The sequence below is a fragment of the Rhipicephalus microplus genome, unplaced genomic scaffold (assembly GCF_043290135.1).
Source record: "Rhipicephalus microplus isolate Deutch F79 unplaced genomic scaffold, USDA_Rmic scaffold_15, whole genome shotgun sequence".
Classification (NCBI taxonomy): Eukaryota; Metazoa; Arthropoda; class Arachnida; order Ixodida; family Ixodidae; genus Rhipicephalus; species Rhipicephalus microplus.
Window position 1 is genome coordinate 24,198,419 of NW_027464588.1, and position 20,085 is coordinate 24,218,503.

Consider the following 20,085-nt stretch of genomic DNA (forward strand, 5'->3'; position numbering starts at 1 on the left):
TTAACAAGCTTCAGAAAAAGGTTACAACTGCGTGAATGAGACGCCACGTAAGAAACAAACTCGCACACACGAAGCGCAACGTGTGTGTGTGCATCTTTCTATGTTTGTTGCATGGTGTCTTTTTCGCGCAGGCGTAACCGTTTTCTGAAAAAATGACCCAACAAGACCAACAACATGTCATTCAACAAGCTTCGCTTGAAAACGTGCCTCACCTGTTATCTCACGCTTGAAAACGCCGACGCAGCCGACGTTGACGAAAGCGACGAATGCTTCTCGCCGTCAGTCATGCATGGGCTTGTCGCTGGGTAGATGGTGTTTATGACAGTACGGCTGAAGAAAAATAATCGCGTAAGGTGTGTTGAATAAATCGTTTTTATTTATAAAGAACATACCAAATTTGGGCGTGTAATTATTAATTTGTGAAAACAATTCTGTTGCATTGATTATAACTGTGTTTTTTTGCGCTTGCGCCCTCTGAAGTTTGGTGGGAGCACTAGTTCGTTACGTAGTCGTGACGCACTTCCTGAGGCCAGGTTTTGCGGAGTGTCCGCTCTTGTCTTCTTCTTTCTCTATGGCCCGTCTTGCACGGGACACATTTGACTGAGAGCACGCGTCCTGAAGAGCGCGAACATCAAGACGCCATGGTTTTTCTGCAAAAGAAAATTTAATTATGAGTTCTCAGAGAATCGGACGATGCTCAGATATATACACATGGGAAGGAGGGATGGGCGGAAGACGTAAGTCGGAGACAAACGCCTCTAAAGCACATGGTATATAAGTCTGGTCGAGTCTGCTGGACGATGGTCAGCGGCACCATGTCCAATCCAAGGTATTCCTCTGTATGCGATCGTGCGCATCCAGAAACAAAAAAAGCTGCTCACGTGAATTCCAAAGAGACGAGCCCTACATGGACTTGGTATATCGCTTCGCCTATTTTGCACACAGGTAAAGTCTCCAACAGCTTGCACTGTACATACGCATGATCATCAACGTATATATTTCGTGTACATATAACTTATGTACGATATATCTCGATTTAAAATTATCTGAAAGAATTAACTAACGTTGCTAGCTTGAGGGTCTCTCCTGTTGCTTCGTCATTTTTGCTAGCGTTTCAGAGCGTCCTTGGGCTGGCGGACGCCCGTCATGGCAAGCCAGCCCCCGAAGAAGGCGCTAGCCTTCGACTTGGTCATCTCGAAGACGTCACTGACGCGATGTCTTCAATGGTAGGAATCGAAGAGGTCTACTGTGTACAGCACTTTGGCGGCCGGAACTTCCAAGCAGCCACTAACAGTGAAGCCGCACTGGCTCAAATTGTCGCGAAATCTACACTCATCATTAGAGGAGAGCACGTTGCTGTCGTGCCCCTGGGACCTCAACTCACTCAAGTCACCATTCTGTTCCTGCCGTGCCGTGTCCCCAGCGAGGTCGTCGCGCAAGCATTGTCTCCCTATGGGAAGGTGCTGAACATAAGCAGTGAACTCATGGGGTCGCGCGCAACCGTGACCACTGGCAGACGATTCTTCCAGATGGAAATGAAGACATCGTCGCCGGTGCCGAACTACCTCAACGTCACAGGACATGCAGTTACCTGTGACTCGAAAGGTATCCAGCGAGAATGGCGTCGACGTAGAGAAAGCGCGCACTTCCGCATGAACTGCGCATCTGCGTTTTGTGGAAGGTGCGGCGTTTATGGCCACGCTAAAAAGGGCTGCTCACTGCTTTGTCGCTATTGTGGTGACTCGCTTGCCACCATCGCCTGCACCATGAAGCCGTCGTATTCCGAGGCGCTGTCCAAGAATTACCTGCCACTTCAACCAGGAACGCAAACCAAGAACAAGGACTTTGTATCGTCGACACCAGGTGCGGATATTTCTCAGGACGAAGTTGGGCAGAGTGCGGCGCCACACCAGATGCCACACCAAACGTCCGCTGTGTCTCCAGCTAGCCCGGACAAGGCTGCCCCTCAGTCAGTCAGTCAGTCAATGAACTTTATTTACAAATTGTTCTGAGGAGCCGATTCCCCTCAAGAGGGAGGGTCGGCTGCGGGCCGCACCCACATGGGGACAGGAAGAGCGAGCCCCTCCGCCAAATTGCGGGCCCTCAGGACAGCCCGGATTTGGACCTCTCGGTCCGAGCTGGTAATTGCCGTTCTCCAGGCAGCTTCTGTGCTGAGAGGCTCGCCATCGCGCAGCGCCGCGCATTGCCAGAGCATGCGGGGTAACGTGCAACGTCTCTCTTCGCAATGAGGGCATTGCGGCTTTATGCAGTCGATAAACTTGCTGTACACTAAAGGCGATGGGTAAGTACCCGTTTGCAGCATTCTTAAAGTGACTGACTGGGCCCTAGAGAGTTGCGGGTGCGGGAGCGGAAAGCTACGCCTGGCCAATTGATAATTTTTGCAAATTTCGTTAAAGGTGAGGAGCGAATCAAGCTGCCGGATGCCATCCCCAAAATTAGATGCCGATTGCCCGTCACGGTGGGACAGTTCGGGTGCTCGGGCATGGGCAAGCTCATTGGCATTGGGGATAACAGGGTGGACATCCTTGCCCATGTGGGTAGGAAACCAGGTGATGTGGCCGTCGATTTCCGTGCAATGTGGTCTTTTGGTAAGAAGATGGGCCGCCTGCTCACAGACTGACCCGGTCATGAACGCTCGTGCAGCAGCTCGAGAATCAGTGAAAATGCGCGTGCGCATGGGAATCGCAACGGCCATTGCTATAGCAGCCTGCTCTGCCCTAGCCGGCATGGTATCTCGAAGAGATGCTGCTGTGAGGATTTTACCGTGAAGGTCAGTGACCACAGCCACGAAATTGGATGTGCCGGGATACTGTGCTGCGTCAACGAACGCCACAAGTTCAGGGGTGGCAGCGGCGGAACTGAGGAGCGACCTAGCCCTAGCGGCCCGGCAGCCGACATTGTAGAGAGGGTGAACATTTCTAGGAATTTGTGAGACCGTAATCTGTTCCCTCAATTTGGGTGGAAGCTGTATCTTTTTGTCTGCTACCATAGTTGGTTCGCAGCCCAGAAACTCCAGGATGCGTCTCCCAGCTTTGGAAGAGGACAGTTGTGCAGCTTGTGCTGTTTGTTGCGCTTCTGCAATCTCACTAAATGTATTATGCATACCAAGAGCCTTGAGCTTTTGCTCATTTGTGTTGTTTGGAAAGCCTAAGACCCTCTTAATGCACTTTCGAATAATCGCATCCAGTTTCCCTTGTTCTTTCCTTTCCCACCTATGCGCTGCGGCAATGTAATTAATGTGACTCATAAGAAAGGCATGGAAAAGCCTCATGAGGTTGGCCTCACAAAGCCCTCCACGCCTGTTAGACACCCGAAGTATAAGCTTGACCATGCTCTCCGCCTTCGCCGCAATACGAGTCAGAGTATGAGAGTTACTTCCGTGCTCCTCCAGGAACATGCCTAATATCCGAATTTTATCGACACGGGGGATGGCCTGCCCTGACCGTGTGTGAATTTCGATCCTGATCTCTTCCGGCGAAAATGGAATAGTGGTGAACTTGCGTTTCTCCGGCTGTGTGTACAGGAGGAGCTCCGACTTGGCGGTCGACAAGTGCAGCCCCGTGTTATCCAAAAACTCCTCCGTGCACCTGAGGGCCTGCTGGCGGGATTCCTCAACGTCTCCGTCCCTACCCCCAGTGCACCATATAGTAATATCGTCCGCATACAGCGCATGTCCGATGCGGTCGATGCGAGAGAGTTCGAGCGAGAGTTTCCTCATCGCGATATTAAAAATTAGCGGCAAAATGACCGATCCTTGAGGGGTTCCCCTAGGTCCAAGGTGAAATTCCTTGGAGCAGAGGTCCCCGAGCCGAATGGTGGCAACGTGATCCCTGAGAAAAGAGCGGACGAACCCGTAAAAGCGGGCCCCCAATCCCAACTCAGAGATCGAATCCAGTATGTGAGGATGTGAGATATTATCGAAAGCTTTCTCTAGATTGAGTGCAAGAATCCCTCGGACATCTGTGGTGTCTATGTCGAGAATTTGATGTTTAATCATTTTCATAACGTCCTGCGTAGAGAGCGCTGGACGAAAGCCAATGAGATTGAAAGGGAAGAGCTCGTTTTGTTCAATGTGATGGGAGATTCGGTCAAGGATTGCATGTTCCGCGACCTTACCCACGCAAGACGAGAGCGAGATCGGTCGGAGCGTGTCGAGCCCGAGAGGTTTACCAGGTTTGGGAATGAGGACGACAGAGGCCGTTCGCCACTCCTTCGGCACCTGCCCCGACTCCCAAACCCGGTTGACCTCGTCAGTTAGTAGCTCAATGGACCTATCGTCCAGATTTTTAAGTAGCCTGTTAGTGATGCCATCCGGCCCGGGAGCCAATTTTCCATTGAGATCAAAAAGGACCGCCCTGATCTCTGCCGTGTTGAAGGGGGAGTCCAGCTCCGCATCCTCCAGACCAGAGAAATCCGGGTAGTCTGCATCCGTGGTAGCCCCCAGGATGAGGTACCTATTCGCCAGCTGTTGTAAGATTTGATCATTGGAGAGCCCAGCAGACCTCTCCTTGTGTATGAGCCGATCAACAGTGTGTTTCTGATTAGCTTTAGTTTGCTTATCTCCCAGGAGGTGCTTGAGAATGTTCCAATTCGCCCCTGACCGCATCTGCCCATCGACAGCGTTACAGAACTCATCCCATTGTTGTCTGGCCAGGGTTTGGCTGTACGATTCAATCTCCTGTTTGAGCAGAGCAATTTTCTTTCTGAGCCGCCTGTTGAGTCGCTGCGTACGCCATCTGTTAAGTAAGGAGTTTTTGGCTTCAAGGAGCCTCGCTAGGCGGCTGTCCATGCGTTCCGTTTTAAGATCCGTCTCCACCACCTTAGTTGCAGCTTTAACATCTGCCTTAAGACGCTCAAGTAGCTGGCCAAGGTCATCGTACTCTTTTTCATCGCTTTGTCTGAGTTCCCGAAAGGCATCCCAATCAACAATTTTGAAAACCCGCGGCGGCGGTGCTTTAACATCGAGGGAGATAGACGCGATAAAATGGTCGCTCCCCAAGTTCTCATGCAAGTTCTGCCAGAAAGGGCACTCGACGTTCCTGACAAAAGCCAGGTCCGGCGTGGTGTCCCTTGCTACAGAATTGCCGAGACGTGTGGGAAAGTTGTGATCAGTAACTAGTAACATACTAAGATTGGTAGTATGCTGCAGAAGCGCCCGCGCCTTAGCCGTATTATTGATATAGCCCCATGTCTGATGTTGCGCATTGAAGTTGCCAGCAACTGTCAACGGAGCCGAGCCCGCGATTTTGGAGGCTTTGCAGAGAAGCGCATTAAAAGTCTCCCGAGTATCAGATGGTGAGCTATAAATGTTGAGAATGAATAGGTGCTCCTTAAGCCGAGAGTTTGGGATTAACTCAATGAGTATGTGTTCCACCTTTAGGTCTGGACGTTCATCGCGAACCTCAAAGGAGAACTCTTTGGATATGAGGGTGGCGACCCCGCGTTTTCCTTCCCCCCAGCAGGCCACGGAGCGATAACTCCGGAGGGCCATCTCTCCATTAAGGGTCTCCTGGAGGAGTATTACGGCTGGCTTATTCTCCTGTGAGCTGACGAACTGCTGCAAGACTGCCTTCTTCCTGTTGAAGCTCGCGCAATTCCATTGCCAAATGACAAATGTTTTATTTAGCTTCGCCATGATTGCTACTTAGGTTTTGCTCCACCACCACCACTCTTCCAGAAAGGGACTGGATGACAGAGCTGACACCAGCGATGGCCTTCTTATTTTAATGAACCACCCCCATAATTTCCTGTTTAAAGTCACTGAACTCCTTCTCGATGTCTACCGGAGCGTCAGCGGCTTTTCGCTTACCACCTCTAGGTTGTGCCTCGGCCTGCTGCACTTTCACCGCCCCTTCCGGCGTGCGTTCGCGCTGCCTAAGCTCCTCAACTAATGCTTTAATCTCCTGAAGCTCACTCATCAGAGTTGCATTCTCACGCTCTAGCTGCTGTATTGTAGCCGTAGCTTGCTCTGGCAACTGGCGCTGCACAATAGTGCGAGACTCACGTTTTGGGCCCACTCATTCAGCCCAGGTAGGTTCCTGCTGAATCCGGGCACAGGAGACAGACCTATCCCTCGAGCAAGAGCGGTGACCCGCACCCCCCCCTCCAGGGTTATCAAGGCCACCCCCCTGGTTGAACTCAAGCCCGGGAGCTTGCTGTGGCACGAACTCCGCGCGCTGCTTGTTTGCTTTTCTCCGTCGTCGCCTTCTACGCCGAACAATGTAGGGAACCTGGTACCTGCTTTTGCAGGCCCGATCCGCCGTCGGATGCGCTCCTCCACAGATGGAGCACTTCGGCTGGCACGTATGATTCTCAGGGGGCGATGAGACCCCACAGTCCGGGCAGGTGATGACTGTAGGAGTGGGACCAACGTCCGAGCGATGTCCCAGCTTTCCGCAGGTTCGATAGGCGTTGATTTGTCGTCGGTAGAGCGTGCACCGGATCAGGTTCGTCCCACACATGACGTAGTTTGGAACTTTCATACCGTAAAACAGGACAATCACCGTGGGCGTTTTCTTGATGCGCCGTACTCCAAGAACCTTCGGATTTCTTGCGTGCACGAAGAGCTCACCAAGCCGGTCATCAGAGAGCTCAGGGTCGATACCGCGAACAACTCCTCTGCACGTATCCCCGGGTGGCGTCACGTAAGTAGAGACTTCATGGAGCGTTTCTCCCACTCGAATTTGCTTCACTTTAGCGTAGACTTCTGCATCCTAGCGTGTGGCGTGCTGATCACAAAAATGTTCTGCATTTCATTGGCACAAACAATATCTTCCTCAGCCTGCGGCGGGCCGAGATCTTTAGGCAATCGTGGCAGGCGCGACGCGGCGATGAGCTTGTTTATCGGCCCCTTCGGGTGCGCTGGACGGGCGGCACGATGACCGGCACTGGGGCCAGGGCTGTCGCCGGGCGTAAAATCCTGACGCTGCTTCTTCCGAGAGTGGGCAACAATCCATCCGGAGGCTTCATCCTCCTGCCTGGAGATTTCTTCGCCGAAGACCATCTCCTCGAGCGGCATCCTCGAAGCGTCTTGCTCGGCAGGCCGAGCTGAGCGCCAACGTGGCACAGGGTGAAACACCCAAATAAAAGTTCTAAAGCTTGACCTACCCGCAAAAGTCGGGTATCCACTCGATCCTTGAAAGAAACTGGATCAGATGAGTCGAAAAACCGAGGTCGATCGGCAAATTTGCGGTCAAAAACATTTAAAAAAGCAGGAGCAGATGCGAGCGCGTCCGGCTCGCGTCTAGCAAGCGGCGTTCCCCCTGCCCCTCAAGGCACAGATTATCTATTCAGTGGCCCGCGACCAGTGGCGATTTCTACAAAACCACAGGTCAAGCCCTCGCCAGAAGAGGCACTTCTCAGTGGATGTGTCACTTATGGTGACGTGATATCTGATGCTCACCCCATGGCACCCAGTCTTCTGTTAGTCCTATCACTGAAGAGACTGTTCCAAGGTGACGAGGTTTCCATCAACGAGGACACAAACAGCACTATGAGTGACACGGCCCTGCAGATAGATGACGAGAGCACTGCAAGCGACATCAGCCGGGAGAGTCTAGAAGCGTTTGTACCAGTTTCGCTCAAGAGCCTCGGCACCAAGCGCCAAAGAATATCCAGCAGTCACTCGGAGGCTCCCACCAAACTGCGCACATTGACGCGGCCCCAGAAGCTCTGTGCTTCCAGAGGGTCGCCTTGTCGTGACAAGGGAAAGAGCAGCTTGTGGGGCACCTGTTCCCACGTCTGTCAGAACTGTGCCCCGTCTAGTATCCAGGTTAGTCTTTAGTGTTTATGATGACTACCTCATCGAATATTATTTCTTTCAACGTAATTTTTCTACTTTTCTGTAAATAAATTCTCTCCCTCTTTCTTTCAACGTGAAGGTTTTCATAGTCCAGTAAAGCAGGTCGAGGTGAAAGTGTAGCCCGTGCTGCAAACGGTGATGTTTAGCGCCTGCAGGAAACTAATATTTTTTCCCTATCTGACGTTAGGGCTTTTAAACGAAAGTTTACCTCACAGTGCTCTTTCTCTTTCGCTACAACTCGTTTTACGGAACTTGACATAATTAAATTTATACGGGCTTTATTGAAAGGTCACAATTTTTTTATGACTTCGTTGCTAGAATATTGGCTCTGGATTGTACCAACTTTTCTTTTCGAATGAGGACACTTTGTGTGTATGCACCTGCACAAGCTGGACAACCTAATAATTTTTTCGGAATTTAGATGTATTTATTCTAGAGAGTCGACACGTATTTTAAAGGTGGGAAGTAGACGCGAAGCGCGAGCTGTAAGAAAGTGTGCGTGTGCCACCTCTCGTTTAGTCCTTGGAACGTCCACTGGATGGCGGTGCTTCTATATTGGGAATATATGATGAAAAGATGCGAGATGATGGTACTTGGAGCGTTGAATAGATGGACGAACGGACACACACACTGCTGCATAGATGGACTCACGGATGGCTGCACTGACGGATGGACGCATGGACGGACGCTGGAGCGGATGCATAGACAATCTCAGGGACGGACGCACAGATAAACTTGCGGACGCACGAACAGATGCACGCATGGACGGCGAATGAACGCACGAACGATCACACAGGTGGACGCATGGACTGGCAGTAGCAAGAACGAACAAACGGACGGATGCTTCGCCCCACTCTACTTTAAGAGAATTTTGTTTTCCGATATATCTTACACAGCTTATGGGAACAGAGAAAAATGGACAAAGGTGATCAATGCGTATGTACAATGCAAGCTGTTATATACAGCAAAAAGAACTTATTGCGTATGCAGTGGCGTAAAATGCAAAAATTGCACAACAAAGACAGGACATTTATTACATCGAGATGATTAAACTTAAATTAACAGTAAGGCTATATGAACAAACAAGAGGGGTCATTCACAATGTAAGGTGATGTTTTGCATTCACCTGTGAGGACAGTTTGCTCTCGTGCTCAAGAAAGTTATTACACAAAAAAGACTTGTTTCTAAAGAAAAATAGGAAAATACGCACTGTAATGTCACAATGGTACAAGCTCTAGCCCACCTCCTCAATAGGGGAGGAAGGGCATGGACACTCTTGTGTTTTACAATAGTGAATCGTATAGATCAGCGTTGGAGTAAAGCCTCCTCTCCCAGCTTGACTTGTTCTGCGTTGAGATGCGTAAGCATAACGTTTCTTAGCCGATGTAGCAGAGGAAACATGGCTGTCTGAGGGCGTCCCCTCAGGTGAGCCAGTCCCTCCGCTTCCATAAGACGAAGGCTTCGATAGCCATTAAGAGTTCGACGAAGTTATCCCTGTGGCTAGACTTCCACTGCATACTTATTTAGAACATTCTGGTAACCATGCGCCAAAAGGTGCGCGCTACGATACATTCATGAAACACGTGGTTCAGCATTTCGACGCTGCCGCGTTGCGGATATGTGGCGGAGGGTGCCACGACCCACGACGCAAGGCGGTCAGCCATTGGTAAAGTCGCCCATTCCATAGGCCAGTTGAGATCGCGGACTTCGGAGGCGAGGGACGTGTTTGTTAGAGTCCAACTTCTTTTCGCTCGGCATTTCCGGCGTTGTTCCTCAGTTAGGCTTTTAAGTGCTATTAGTTCGCTCATATTGGTGGGGGACATTTCCATAAGTTCTTGAACTGGAAAATCTTTTCGCCAATGTTGCAAAGACTTTAAACATGTGTGTAATACGCCGGTGGCTGTTCAGCAGCTGGTCCCGTGTCGTTTTCTGAACCAAAAAATCTTCTAGAGGTTCCCAGCAGATACACTACGAGTTGCGTGCCTCGATGCGATGAGCTCTGTAAGAGTGTCCAGGTGTTTTGGAGAGCCAACATGCGACACATTACATCAAGGTTTGGTATACTGAGCCCTCCCCATTTTACTGGTAGGCGGACCAAGGCTCTAGCAACAGCTTCGGCATGGCCATCCCAAAAAGAGGAGCCGCCCACAGTAGCCACTCTCAGCAAAACCCGACAAGGTGGTCGAGTAATTCTGGCTCCATAGAGCAGTGGCGCTGTTATGCAGCATTTAATTAGATGAGCTCTTTCAGTAAAAGGTAGTTAAAAAGTTCTGTCGACTTCAATGCGTCTGTCCACTTTGCGCTGGATCTCTTTTTCGTGGTGCGGGCTACCTCGCCAGTCGATAGAAAAGTTACACCTAAGACTAACTCCTTGGACGATTTGGACGCCATCAGGGAATTCTTCAATGTGCATCCCAAAGCATAATGCTTTGCTTTTCCCGTGATTAAGACGTGCTCCCGACGTGTGAAATATTCGCAAAAAGGCTCTGTAGCTATCTATGTTCCGAATAAACAAAGAGATGTCACCGGCGTATGCCACTACTTTCACTTCGCCCGAGCCTGGGAGAGGAAAACCGCGTATCGAAGTGCATTTTTGAATTTGTTTCAATAATGGATCTATGCATAATACAAAAAGAATTGCGGAGAGGGGACAGCCTTGTCGAAAACCCCTACTTACTGCATTAGGTTCAGATGTATAGTCATTCACTACTAATGACGTTCCTAAATCTGTGTAGAGTTAGCAGAGGACGTCGGTTAAATGTGCTGGGAAGCCATATTACTCTAGCACAGCGAAGAGATACTTCAATTCTACGCGATCAAAAGCTACTTCTTGATCCAAGGAAACAAATATGCCAGATATTTGTGTTCTTGTAGCGTACGTGAACAATTCGCGAGTCAGCGCAAGTGAGGAATAGATCGTACGACCTGGAACACTGCGTGTTCGTATGTAGCTTACTATTTCCGGTAGAATGGTAGTTATGCGGTGTGCAAGGATGGCTGTCAATATCTTATAATCTGAGTTAAGTAGGGAAATGGGCCTCCGCGCCCTTGGATCGGACAGCTCTCCTTCGCTTTTAAGCAACAGTATAACTCTGCTCTCTCGAAACGTATTCGATCTGATTCCGTCAGCAAGAAGCCCATTTAGCAAAGGTGGACTTGTATTGTTTCAAGGAAAGTATTGTAGAAACTCAGAAGTAGCCCGTCAGGGCCGGTGGTGGCGTTTGCATTCATGTGCTGAAGCACGAAGCGTAATTCATCCAGCGTCACTGGGCTGCACAGACTATCGCGAAGCTTCTCCGGTACGCGGGAAATTCCGGGCAAAACTCATTAACTATGGTGGCATGGTTTACGTCGCTCGCGTTCTGTGCCCTGAAAAGATTCACAAAATGTGCTTCAAAAACCCTCCTTGTGTCTTCTGCTCGTGTAGACTGTTCACTGTTCGCCCCACTCTGTGTGTTTAGACAAAGTGGTTAACAATTTAGCGTACTTGGTACTCCACTATAAAAGAGCTTAAAGCCGTCCCGTGGACCACAAACATGCACAAATGTATCAGGTTGCTACATTCATCATAATCAATGATAAAAACTCTCTCCGCCATTTACTTCATGGATATGCTGCCATTTTTTGCGACGTGTTCCAGTGTTTTACGTCCATAGCATTCTACAAAACTCGCTAAACAGCACAAGCAGTCTATGTGCTTTATTTACAACTACCGTCTTCAGCACTCGAAAAAATTGTGCGTAAGAGTAGCAACTAATAGTAAATTTGCTTGGAGCCCACGCGTTTTAACGTAATACGGTTACAGCCACACAATATATTACGCGAAGTACAAAATATATAACAGCATATCTACAGAGTGAATAATAATGAGTGGGGTGAGGCCTCGGAGGGTTTTATCGAAATCCATCCATCAGGCCATCTGTCTGTCTGTCTGTCTGTCTGTCTGTCTGTCTGTCTGTCTGTCTGTCTGTCTGTCTGTCTGTCTGTCTGTCTGTCCGTCTGTCTGTCTGTCTGTCTGTCCGCACTTGGTGAGTGAATCATTGAACTAGGCAGTCACGTACGAGCTAGAAGGGACAAACCCAAGGCTTTAAGATCTTCGCCCATAATGAATACATGCAGTAACACTGAACGTGAAAGCTGTAGGAAATGCGGAGCAGTGATACGCTTGCCTTTCAGCGAGGCTGGCTTTCACGGCCAAGTAAAGCCTCTGGATCTTTATGACCAATCCCGTGCTATCGTTGCAAATGTGCAGCCACAGTGGTGGTAAAAATATCACAGCATATCTACGAAGCGCATGATGATGAGTGGGGCGAAGCGTCCGTCCGTCTGTTCGTTCTTGCTTCTGTCCATCCATGCGTTCATCTGTGCGACCGCCCGTGCGTCCATCCTTCGAATCGTCCGTCCATCCGGGCGTCCGCCCATTCATCCGTGCGTCTATCTGTGCATATGTCTGTCTCTTTGTCCATCCGCCTGTTCATCTAGTGAACACTTCAAGTACCACCATATCACATATTTTCATCATATATTCAGCGTATGGAAGTACCGCCATCAAGCGGACACTGCTGTCCAACCCTCACTAAACCTTGCTAAAGCAAAGGAGGCTACGCCGAGCGAGTTAAACGTGGCAACCCTTTCTAGTCAGATAGTGCTCAAAGTGCGTCCTTCTGATAGTAGTTATTTTTAGTAAGCATCAAACTCAAGGAATGAAAGAATAAACTTTATTTAACGTCCGGCAGCTTTCACCGGGCGAGGTGGGGGAAGAGTGGATTAAACCCTGTCCCTTCCTTTTCTCTGCAGATTATGATGGCGGTGCCTCGGGTGACCGCTTGAAGTCCTTGGACCCGGGGGACATCATCAGCTTGCCGGACGTCAAAAAGCTCCTCCGCCAGCTCGGCGCTGGTGAGTGTCGCTTAGCAACGGCAGCGCAGCTGACGCCACCGATCGGCAACAGTGAATGCAGCCACGGTGGAGGCTGGCCCCTGCCCTCGTGCGATGCTAGCCGCAGCAATCGGCCTCGGAGTTTGTCCTTGCCCAACATGCGCCGCGAAAGGAACGGCAGCAGCGACGTCAACTTTTCCAGCACACTCCCTAAGCATGTGCCGCAGTGTGGCCCTTTCCCCGAACGCTTAACATCAATTTGCTTAACATACGTGCGTCGAGAATAGGTGAGGATGACAAAGGTGTAGTATACTCGTCTCTGTAAGTTAATTCATCAGAAACAACTATCTTTTTTATTTTTGATTAACCTGCGAGAGTTTCCTTTTCAATTGAAAAAAATGGCAGCATACTCAGGGAGTGAATAATGAGGAGTGGGGCGAAGCATTCGTCCGTTCATTCCTTCTTGCTTCCGTCCGTCCATGCGTCCGTCTGTGTGACTGTGCGTGTGTCTGTTCGTGCGTCCATCCCTGCTTTCGTCCATGCGTCTGCACCTGCGTCCGTTCACGCGTCCATCCATGCATCTGTCTCTGTCCGTTCGTCCATCTATTCAACAATCCAAGCACCATGGTCACGCATCTTTTCATCATATATTCCCCTTATAGAATCACCGCCATCCAGCGGACATTTCTAGGACTAAATGAGAGGTGGCACACGCACACTTTCTTACGCCTTGCGCTTCGGGTCTACTTCCGACCGTTAACCACCTCGAGTTCATGGTATATACTAGTTCACTGTATTCATGGCACTGCGGTCCAACGCTCGCTAAACATCTCTAAAAATAAAGAGGCTACACCCACCGAGTGTAACGTAGCAACACTTTCTTGCCAGACACTGCTCAGTGTACATGCCAATGGGTGCTAATAGGGAATGAGAAACAGGAGCATTCAGCTTTTAGTTAACACTAACGCCGCGAACTTTTTATTGTTCAACAAAGCACAGGAGAAATCTCCCACCAGCACCACCTTGCAGGTCAAAATGTAATACTGGTTACACACTACGACTACAACTACAACTACGATTGACGAACGGGTGCCGCTTAAGGAGCTTCGCCCCTAAAACTAGGTGCGCATGGCCGCTCCTCTAATCCAGCCATGGAGGTGGCTACTTACTACTACGATGACTACTACAAATATCACGGGCGCACAACCCACGGCATAGAGAACTTCGCCCCCAAAAGAACTTGGACCATCTGACCATCTCCCCGAAACGAACCTTGATGGGATGCGAAGCAGCAGCGTTGCGCACGGCTGCAGTCGCGGGTTGAACGGTACTAACGCGTGTGGTGTGGTGACTGCTGCAGGATTTGTTTAAAGCGATGGCGAGCGTAGTTCTTAACGTTTCTTTAGAATGAACACGGACGCTGCACTGAAGCTGGCATGCGTTTCGTCTTGACAACCACAGCCTTACGATTGCGGAACTCAGAGGTTCTTGCAGACATACGACGTCCAAGTTAGTAAACACCAGATCTATGCACATTCCCCTTATCGCGGTGGGTATTTTCAGTTCCTCTGATACGCCCATCAGCGAGTGCAAGTTACGCATGTTATCGACGAGCCATTCTCTTCCTACTCTGCTGACGTCAACGTTGAAGACTCCCGCGACTATAACAGGCACGCGTCGACATATCTTGCCACAATCAGTTGATACGTGGATTTTAACGTTCCGAAACCACCATATGATTATGAGAGACACCGAAGTGGACGGCTCCAGAAATTTAGACAACCCGGGGTTATTTAACGTGCGCTTAAATCTGAGCACACGGGCCTACAGCATTTTCGCCTCCATCAAAATCGCAGCCACCATAGCTGGGATTCGATCCTGCAACCTGCAGGTCAGCAGCCTAGTATGTTACTATTAGACCACCGTGGCGGGAGTTGTCACAATCAGTCAGCGTCTCCTCCAGACAGCGCTGAACCCTGTTTTTTCAGGAGGTTGGTAAGGAGGTACAGCGCGATGATGACGAATTCCCCGACGCGCACGGCACCGCACTTGAAGCAGGGTGTGGTAAAAGCTTTATTTGACCAAGGTATCCGGGCACGTACAGTCCAGGGTCGCCGCACGACCCCTACTGTGCTATGCGTTCATGAGTTCATGTAGTTGCATGACGTAGGTGGCCTGGTCAGTGGCGGTCTTCTGCTAAGCCACGGGTCCGTCAAGCGCAGGAGGGTCTGCCATTCCTGCCTTGTGGTAATTGGCTGGTGGTGGGGGTAGTGGTTAGAAAAGGAGAAAGGCACCTAATTTCTGCAGCCCGGTCGGGAGCATGGCCCAGTGCCTAAAACTAGTGGTCAGTGGATGTGGGCCCTGCGGGGAGGGTACGCCGGACAATCGAGGAAGGTGTGGGTAAGGGAAGCGTGGGGGTGAGTGCATTGAGCAGAAGATGGGGAGTATGTTCCTGGGTAGATGCGGTAAAGAAAATGGGGATAGGGAAGTTTGCGGGTTTGGAGGTGACGCCATAATATCTGATGAAAATTGTCCAGGGATTCGTGGGGTGGAGAGTATACCTGTCGTTCCGCGCGGCATACTTCAGTCATCTCGCTGAAGGAATGCATGCGCTCCCTGGAAGAGCCCAACTCCGAGTCCGCCGCCACCCGCTTGAAGAGACCTCGGGCGTAGTCATTGGCGGCTTCGTTTCAAGAATTTCCAGAGGCAGCAGGCACTCAGATCAGCTCCATATGACGGCCCGATATTTGGGGGGTGAGCTGAGTATGCCGAAGCGGTCTCATAGACACGGCCTCATGCAAAGTACAGAATTGCGGCTTTAGGAACGAAGCTCCTTAGAGCAGCATGCGTTCGTTCCTCGTCGTATTCGTTGTGCGTAACCAGTCTTACGCTTTGACCTGCAAGGTGGTGCCTGCGGGAGATTTCTCCTGTGCATTGTTGAACAATAAAAAATTCACAGCGTGCGCATTATCTAAAAGCCGAATGCTCCTGTCTCTCATTCCCAATTAGCAGCCATCGGCATGTACATTGACCACTATCTGACAAGAAAGGGTTGCTAGGTTATACCCGCTGGGCGAAACCTGCCGTTCTTTTCCCCCTGTTTTCCTTCCTTCCTTCCTTCTTTGGTTTTAGAAAGGTTTAGTGAGCATTGGGCCGTAGTGCCATGAGAACAGTGAACTAGTATATACCACCAACTCGAGGTGGTTAAAGGTGGGAAGTAGACACGAGGCGCAAACCGTAAGAAAATGTGTGCATGCCACCTCTCATTTAGTCCTTAGAATGTCCGCTCGATGGCAGTGCTTCTATGTGTAGAATATACAATGAAGAGATGCGAGATGGTTGCATAGACACAGACAGATGCATAGACGGACGCGCGAATGCCTGCACGGACGGATGTTCGTATGGACGGACGCGTGGACGGACGCTGGGGCGGATGTATGGACGAACGCAGGGATGGACGCATGGATGAGCGTGTGGACGCACGAACAGGTGCACGCGCGCATGGGCGGATGGACGCATGGATGGTCACACAGACGGACGCATATACGAACGAAAGCAAGAACGAATGGACAGAAGCAAGAACGAATGGATGGACGGATGCTTCGCCCCACTCTCCATCATTCATCTCGTGGATATGCTGCCATTTTTTTATGACCAGGCAGACACAATCGCCACATCCACTTCCTCCGCATGATTGATCTCAATTTTTTGCGCATCTCGAAGAGATGTCATGTTCGGCTATGCGGACAAACATTGATATAAAAAATAACAGATCGCACGCACAGTGTAAATGAATGATATGCAAAGCACGAATGAGAAAGTTTGATATGTTACTTTAAAATCAACAGAACGTTACGACGTGTTAGGTAGATGGTGCCCCACATGACTTCCGTGCCATGCCTATCATGTTTGAATGTGTCGTTTACCTTCGTCATCTATTCAGGTCACGTGATTTCAAATTTAGTATATGTGAAGCTATCGGAACGGCCGCGAGCACGCCATGAGCATGGTATTTTGTCATGTTCCTAAGTGACACGCGTATCAGGATTATCATGTTTCACCAGTCATGTACTTTCGTAATCCATTGACATCACGTAGCGCCAAATTTGGTATATGCGGAGCTAGCAAAAGGCCGCGAGAGCATCATGAAGGATCCAATACACTCCAAAGTAGCTTTGATGCGCGCGCATGCTGGACACAGTGACGCTACGATAGCAAAATGGAGAACTCTATAGTCTGAAGCCAGGCTTGACCGCACAAGCAGCGTGACCAGTGGCCGTCAGCGCGGAACGACGGAAACAGGCGGGCGTGTTACCCATACAACACGTTACCCAAAATACCGAAATTGGCATACGAAGGGACGCCGGACGCGCTTAAACACGGATACGTCCAAGCAACGCAGCTTGACACGCGCATGCGAGTATATGACAGTACCGCTCCCTGGCGTGTCAACGCCGGCGAGATGAAATTAACGCAGGCAAGCACGCGCACCGTTTCACGTCGAAATGTTTTGGCACCTTGAATGTGGCATGTTGTCATGTTGTCTTGTTCTCACATGACACGTATCTCATGATTATCATGTTTGCATCAGTCACATATATTCGTCATACAAAGACGTCACGTAATACCGAAATTGGCATACTTGAAGCTGGCATAACGGCCTCGAACGCTTCATCAGTGTTGCGTGTTGTCATGTTGTTACATGATACGCATGTCAAAATTATCATGTTTGAATGTGTCTTTACATATGTCGTCCGTTCACGTCACGTAATACCGAATTCGGTACATATGAAGCTAGTGAAACGGCTGCCAACTTATCATGAGCGTAGCGTGTAGTCATGTTGTTACATGACACGCATCTCATGTTTATCATGTTTGCACCAGTATCATACGTTGGTAATCCATTCACGTAACGCAATACCAAATTTGGTATTAGGGAAGCTAGTGAAAAGCCACCAGCGCATCATGAGCGACGGTTAGTCATGGTGTTACAAGACATGCATGTCATGATTATCATGTTGCACCAGTCACATACCTCCGTCATTCATTAGCGTACTGTAACACTAAATTCACTATATGTAACGCTAGTGAAACGGCCGCGAGCGCATCATGAGCATGGCATGCAGCCATGTTGTTACATGACACGCATGTCATGATTTTCATGTTATGTCTGTCGCTTGTGTTCGCCATGCAGTAATGTCATACCATACCAGTTTCACAACATGCCATGTGAACGAAACCACCACAACAGCTGCAGGACCTCGAAATATATATCATGACATTCATGACAAATATATCATGGTTTTCATGTTATGACTAGTTAAATGTGTTCGTCATACAGTCATGTTACGCCATACCAAATTGGGTATCGATGCCAATATCCATACGGCCAGGAGAGCTAAAAGTCATAGGTGGCTAGATAGATAGATAGATAGATAGATAGATAGATAGATAGATAGATAGATGAGTTCCAAGTCGCCGAAGTTCGCTAAGAAATGCTTCGCATTCAATATTGGCAGATCCCACGTATAGTGGGAATCGACGATATAAGAAGCACGATTGAAAAATGTTTATATGTCACTTTGAAATCAGCACAACGTTACGAGGTGGAGGTAAGTGATGCCGTACATGGCTTCTGTGCCATGATTAAATTTGGATGTGTCGTTTACCTCTGTCATCTGTTCACGTCACGTGATTACAAAATCAGTATATGTGAAGCTAGCGAAATGGCCGTGAGCACGCCATGAACGTGGCATGTTGCCATGTTCTTACATGACACGCGTCTCAAGCTTATCATTTTTTCACCAGTTATATATTTTGCCATCTTTTGGCGTCAAGTAATATCGAATTTGGCATATGTGGAGCTAGAAACACGGCCGCGAACGCATCATGAAAGGCCCAATATACTTCAATGTAGCGTTGACGCGCGCACACGCTGGGCACAGCGACGCTACGTTAGCCAAACGCGAGCATTCTATAGTCTGACGCCAGGCGCGACCAGCGTCCATCGGCGTGGCCCTATGGCAACTAATGTGAAAAGCAACAGGCTGCATTTCGCGCTGATGCGTTACCCAGCGAACACTGCGTCTCCCTCTTTTCGGGACGGAGGGACACTAGACGCGTTGAAACACGCATGCGTTAAAGTAACGCACGGCGGAGCGCGCATGTGAGTATGTGGAAGGACTGGCGCCTACGTAGCAACGCTGGCGTGACGCGACGAAATGGACGCCGGAGAGCACGCGCACCGTGTCACGTCGAAATTTATTCGAGCCTTGACTATGGCTTGTAGTGATGTTGTCACATGACAGACATCTTATGATTATCCAGTTTGAACCAGTCACTTACCTTCGTCATTCCTTGGCGTAACGTAATACCAAACTTGGCATATGTGAAGGTATTGAAACGGCCATGAGCACATCAGTGTGACATGTAGTCCTCTTGTTACACGACACCCAAGTCGTGGTTATCAAGTTTTGATATGCTATTTACCTACGTCGTCCACTCGCGTCACGTAATACCGAGTTTGGTACGTGTGAAGCTTGCTAAACGGCCGCGAGCGCATTATGAGCGTAGCTTTTAGTCATGTTGTTACATGACACGCAAGTCATGTTCATCATGTATTCACCAGTATCATACCTTCGTCATCCATTCACGTCCCGTAATAACAAATTCAGTATGAGTGAAGCTAGCGAAACGGCCGCCAGCACATCATGAGCATGGCATGTAGTCATGTTGTTACATGACACGCACCTCATGATTATCATGGTTGCACAGATCACATACCTTCGCCATTCATTCACGTACTGTTGTGCCAAATTTGAAATTTGTTATATGTGACGCTAGCGAAAAGATCGCAAGCGCATCATGAGCATGGCTTGTAGTGTTGTTGTTACATGGCACGCATGTCATGGTTTTCATGTTCGCGTCTGTCACTTGTGTTTTCCATACAATCATGCCACACCATACAAGTTTTGAAACATCCCATGCGAATGAATCCACCGCAAGAGCTTCAAGACCATGATATGTAAATCATAACATTTATTACATAGATGTCATGATTTTCATGTTTTCACTGGTCAAAGAATAAGGCAGAGTCTGCGTACATTTAAAATCGACGACATGTGAAGCACGAATTAGGAGGTTGACTTTTAGCTTTAAAATCAGCACAACGTTACGTAAATTATGCGGTACACGGCTTTCGTGTCTTCAATATCACTGTAAGTGTCGTTTACCTTCGTTATCTATTAACAATGCGTGATACCATATCTAATACGTGTGAAGTTGGCGGAACGGTCAAGAGCAAGCTATGAGCATGTCATGTAGTCATGTTGTTATATAATACGCATTTGATGATTATAATGTTTGCACAAATCGCATACCTTCGT

At 49.2% G+C, this 20,085-nt stretch overlaps 1 protein-coding gene across 1 annotated transcript; it reads right to left on the bottom strand.

Annotated features, from left to right (window-relative positions):
* Positions 1–4,010: 4,010 nt before the first annotated feature.
* LOC142784622 (uncharacterized) lies at positions 4,011–5,656 on the bottom strand. The gene is made up of 2 exons (XM_075883053.1): positions 4,138–5,656; positions 4,011–4,030 (listed from the first exon to the last, which is right to left on the bottom strand). The coding sequence occupies exons 1-2, from the start codon at positions 5,654–5,656 to the stop codon at positions 4,011–4,013; spliced, it is 1,539 nt and encodes a 512-aa protein (XP_075739168.1).
* Between the last annotated feature and the right edge of the window lie 14,429 nt (positions 5,657–20,085).

Excerpts from the sequence above, each read along its gene's own strand:
- LOC142784622 (XM_075883053.1), bottom strand. The coding sequence starts at position 5,656 with ATGGCGAAGCTAAATAAAACATTTGTCATTTGGCAATGGAATTGCGCG. Across the intron at positions 4,031-4,137 it reads CTCGCTCTCGTCTTGCGTGG|GACGTTATGAAAATGATTAA; the intron begins GTAAGGTCGCGG and ends CTCTCTACGCAG.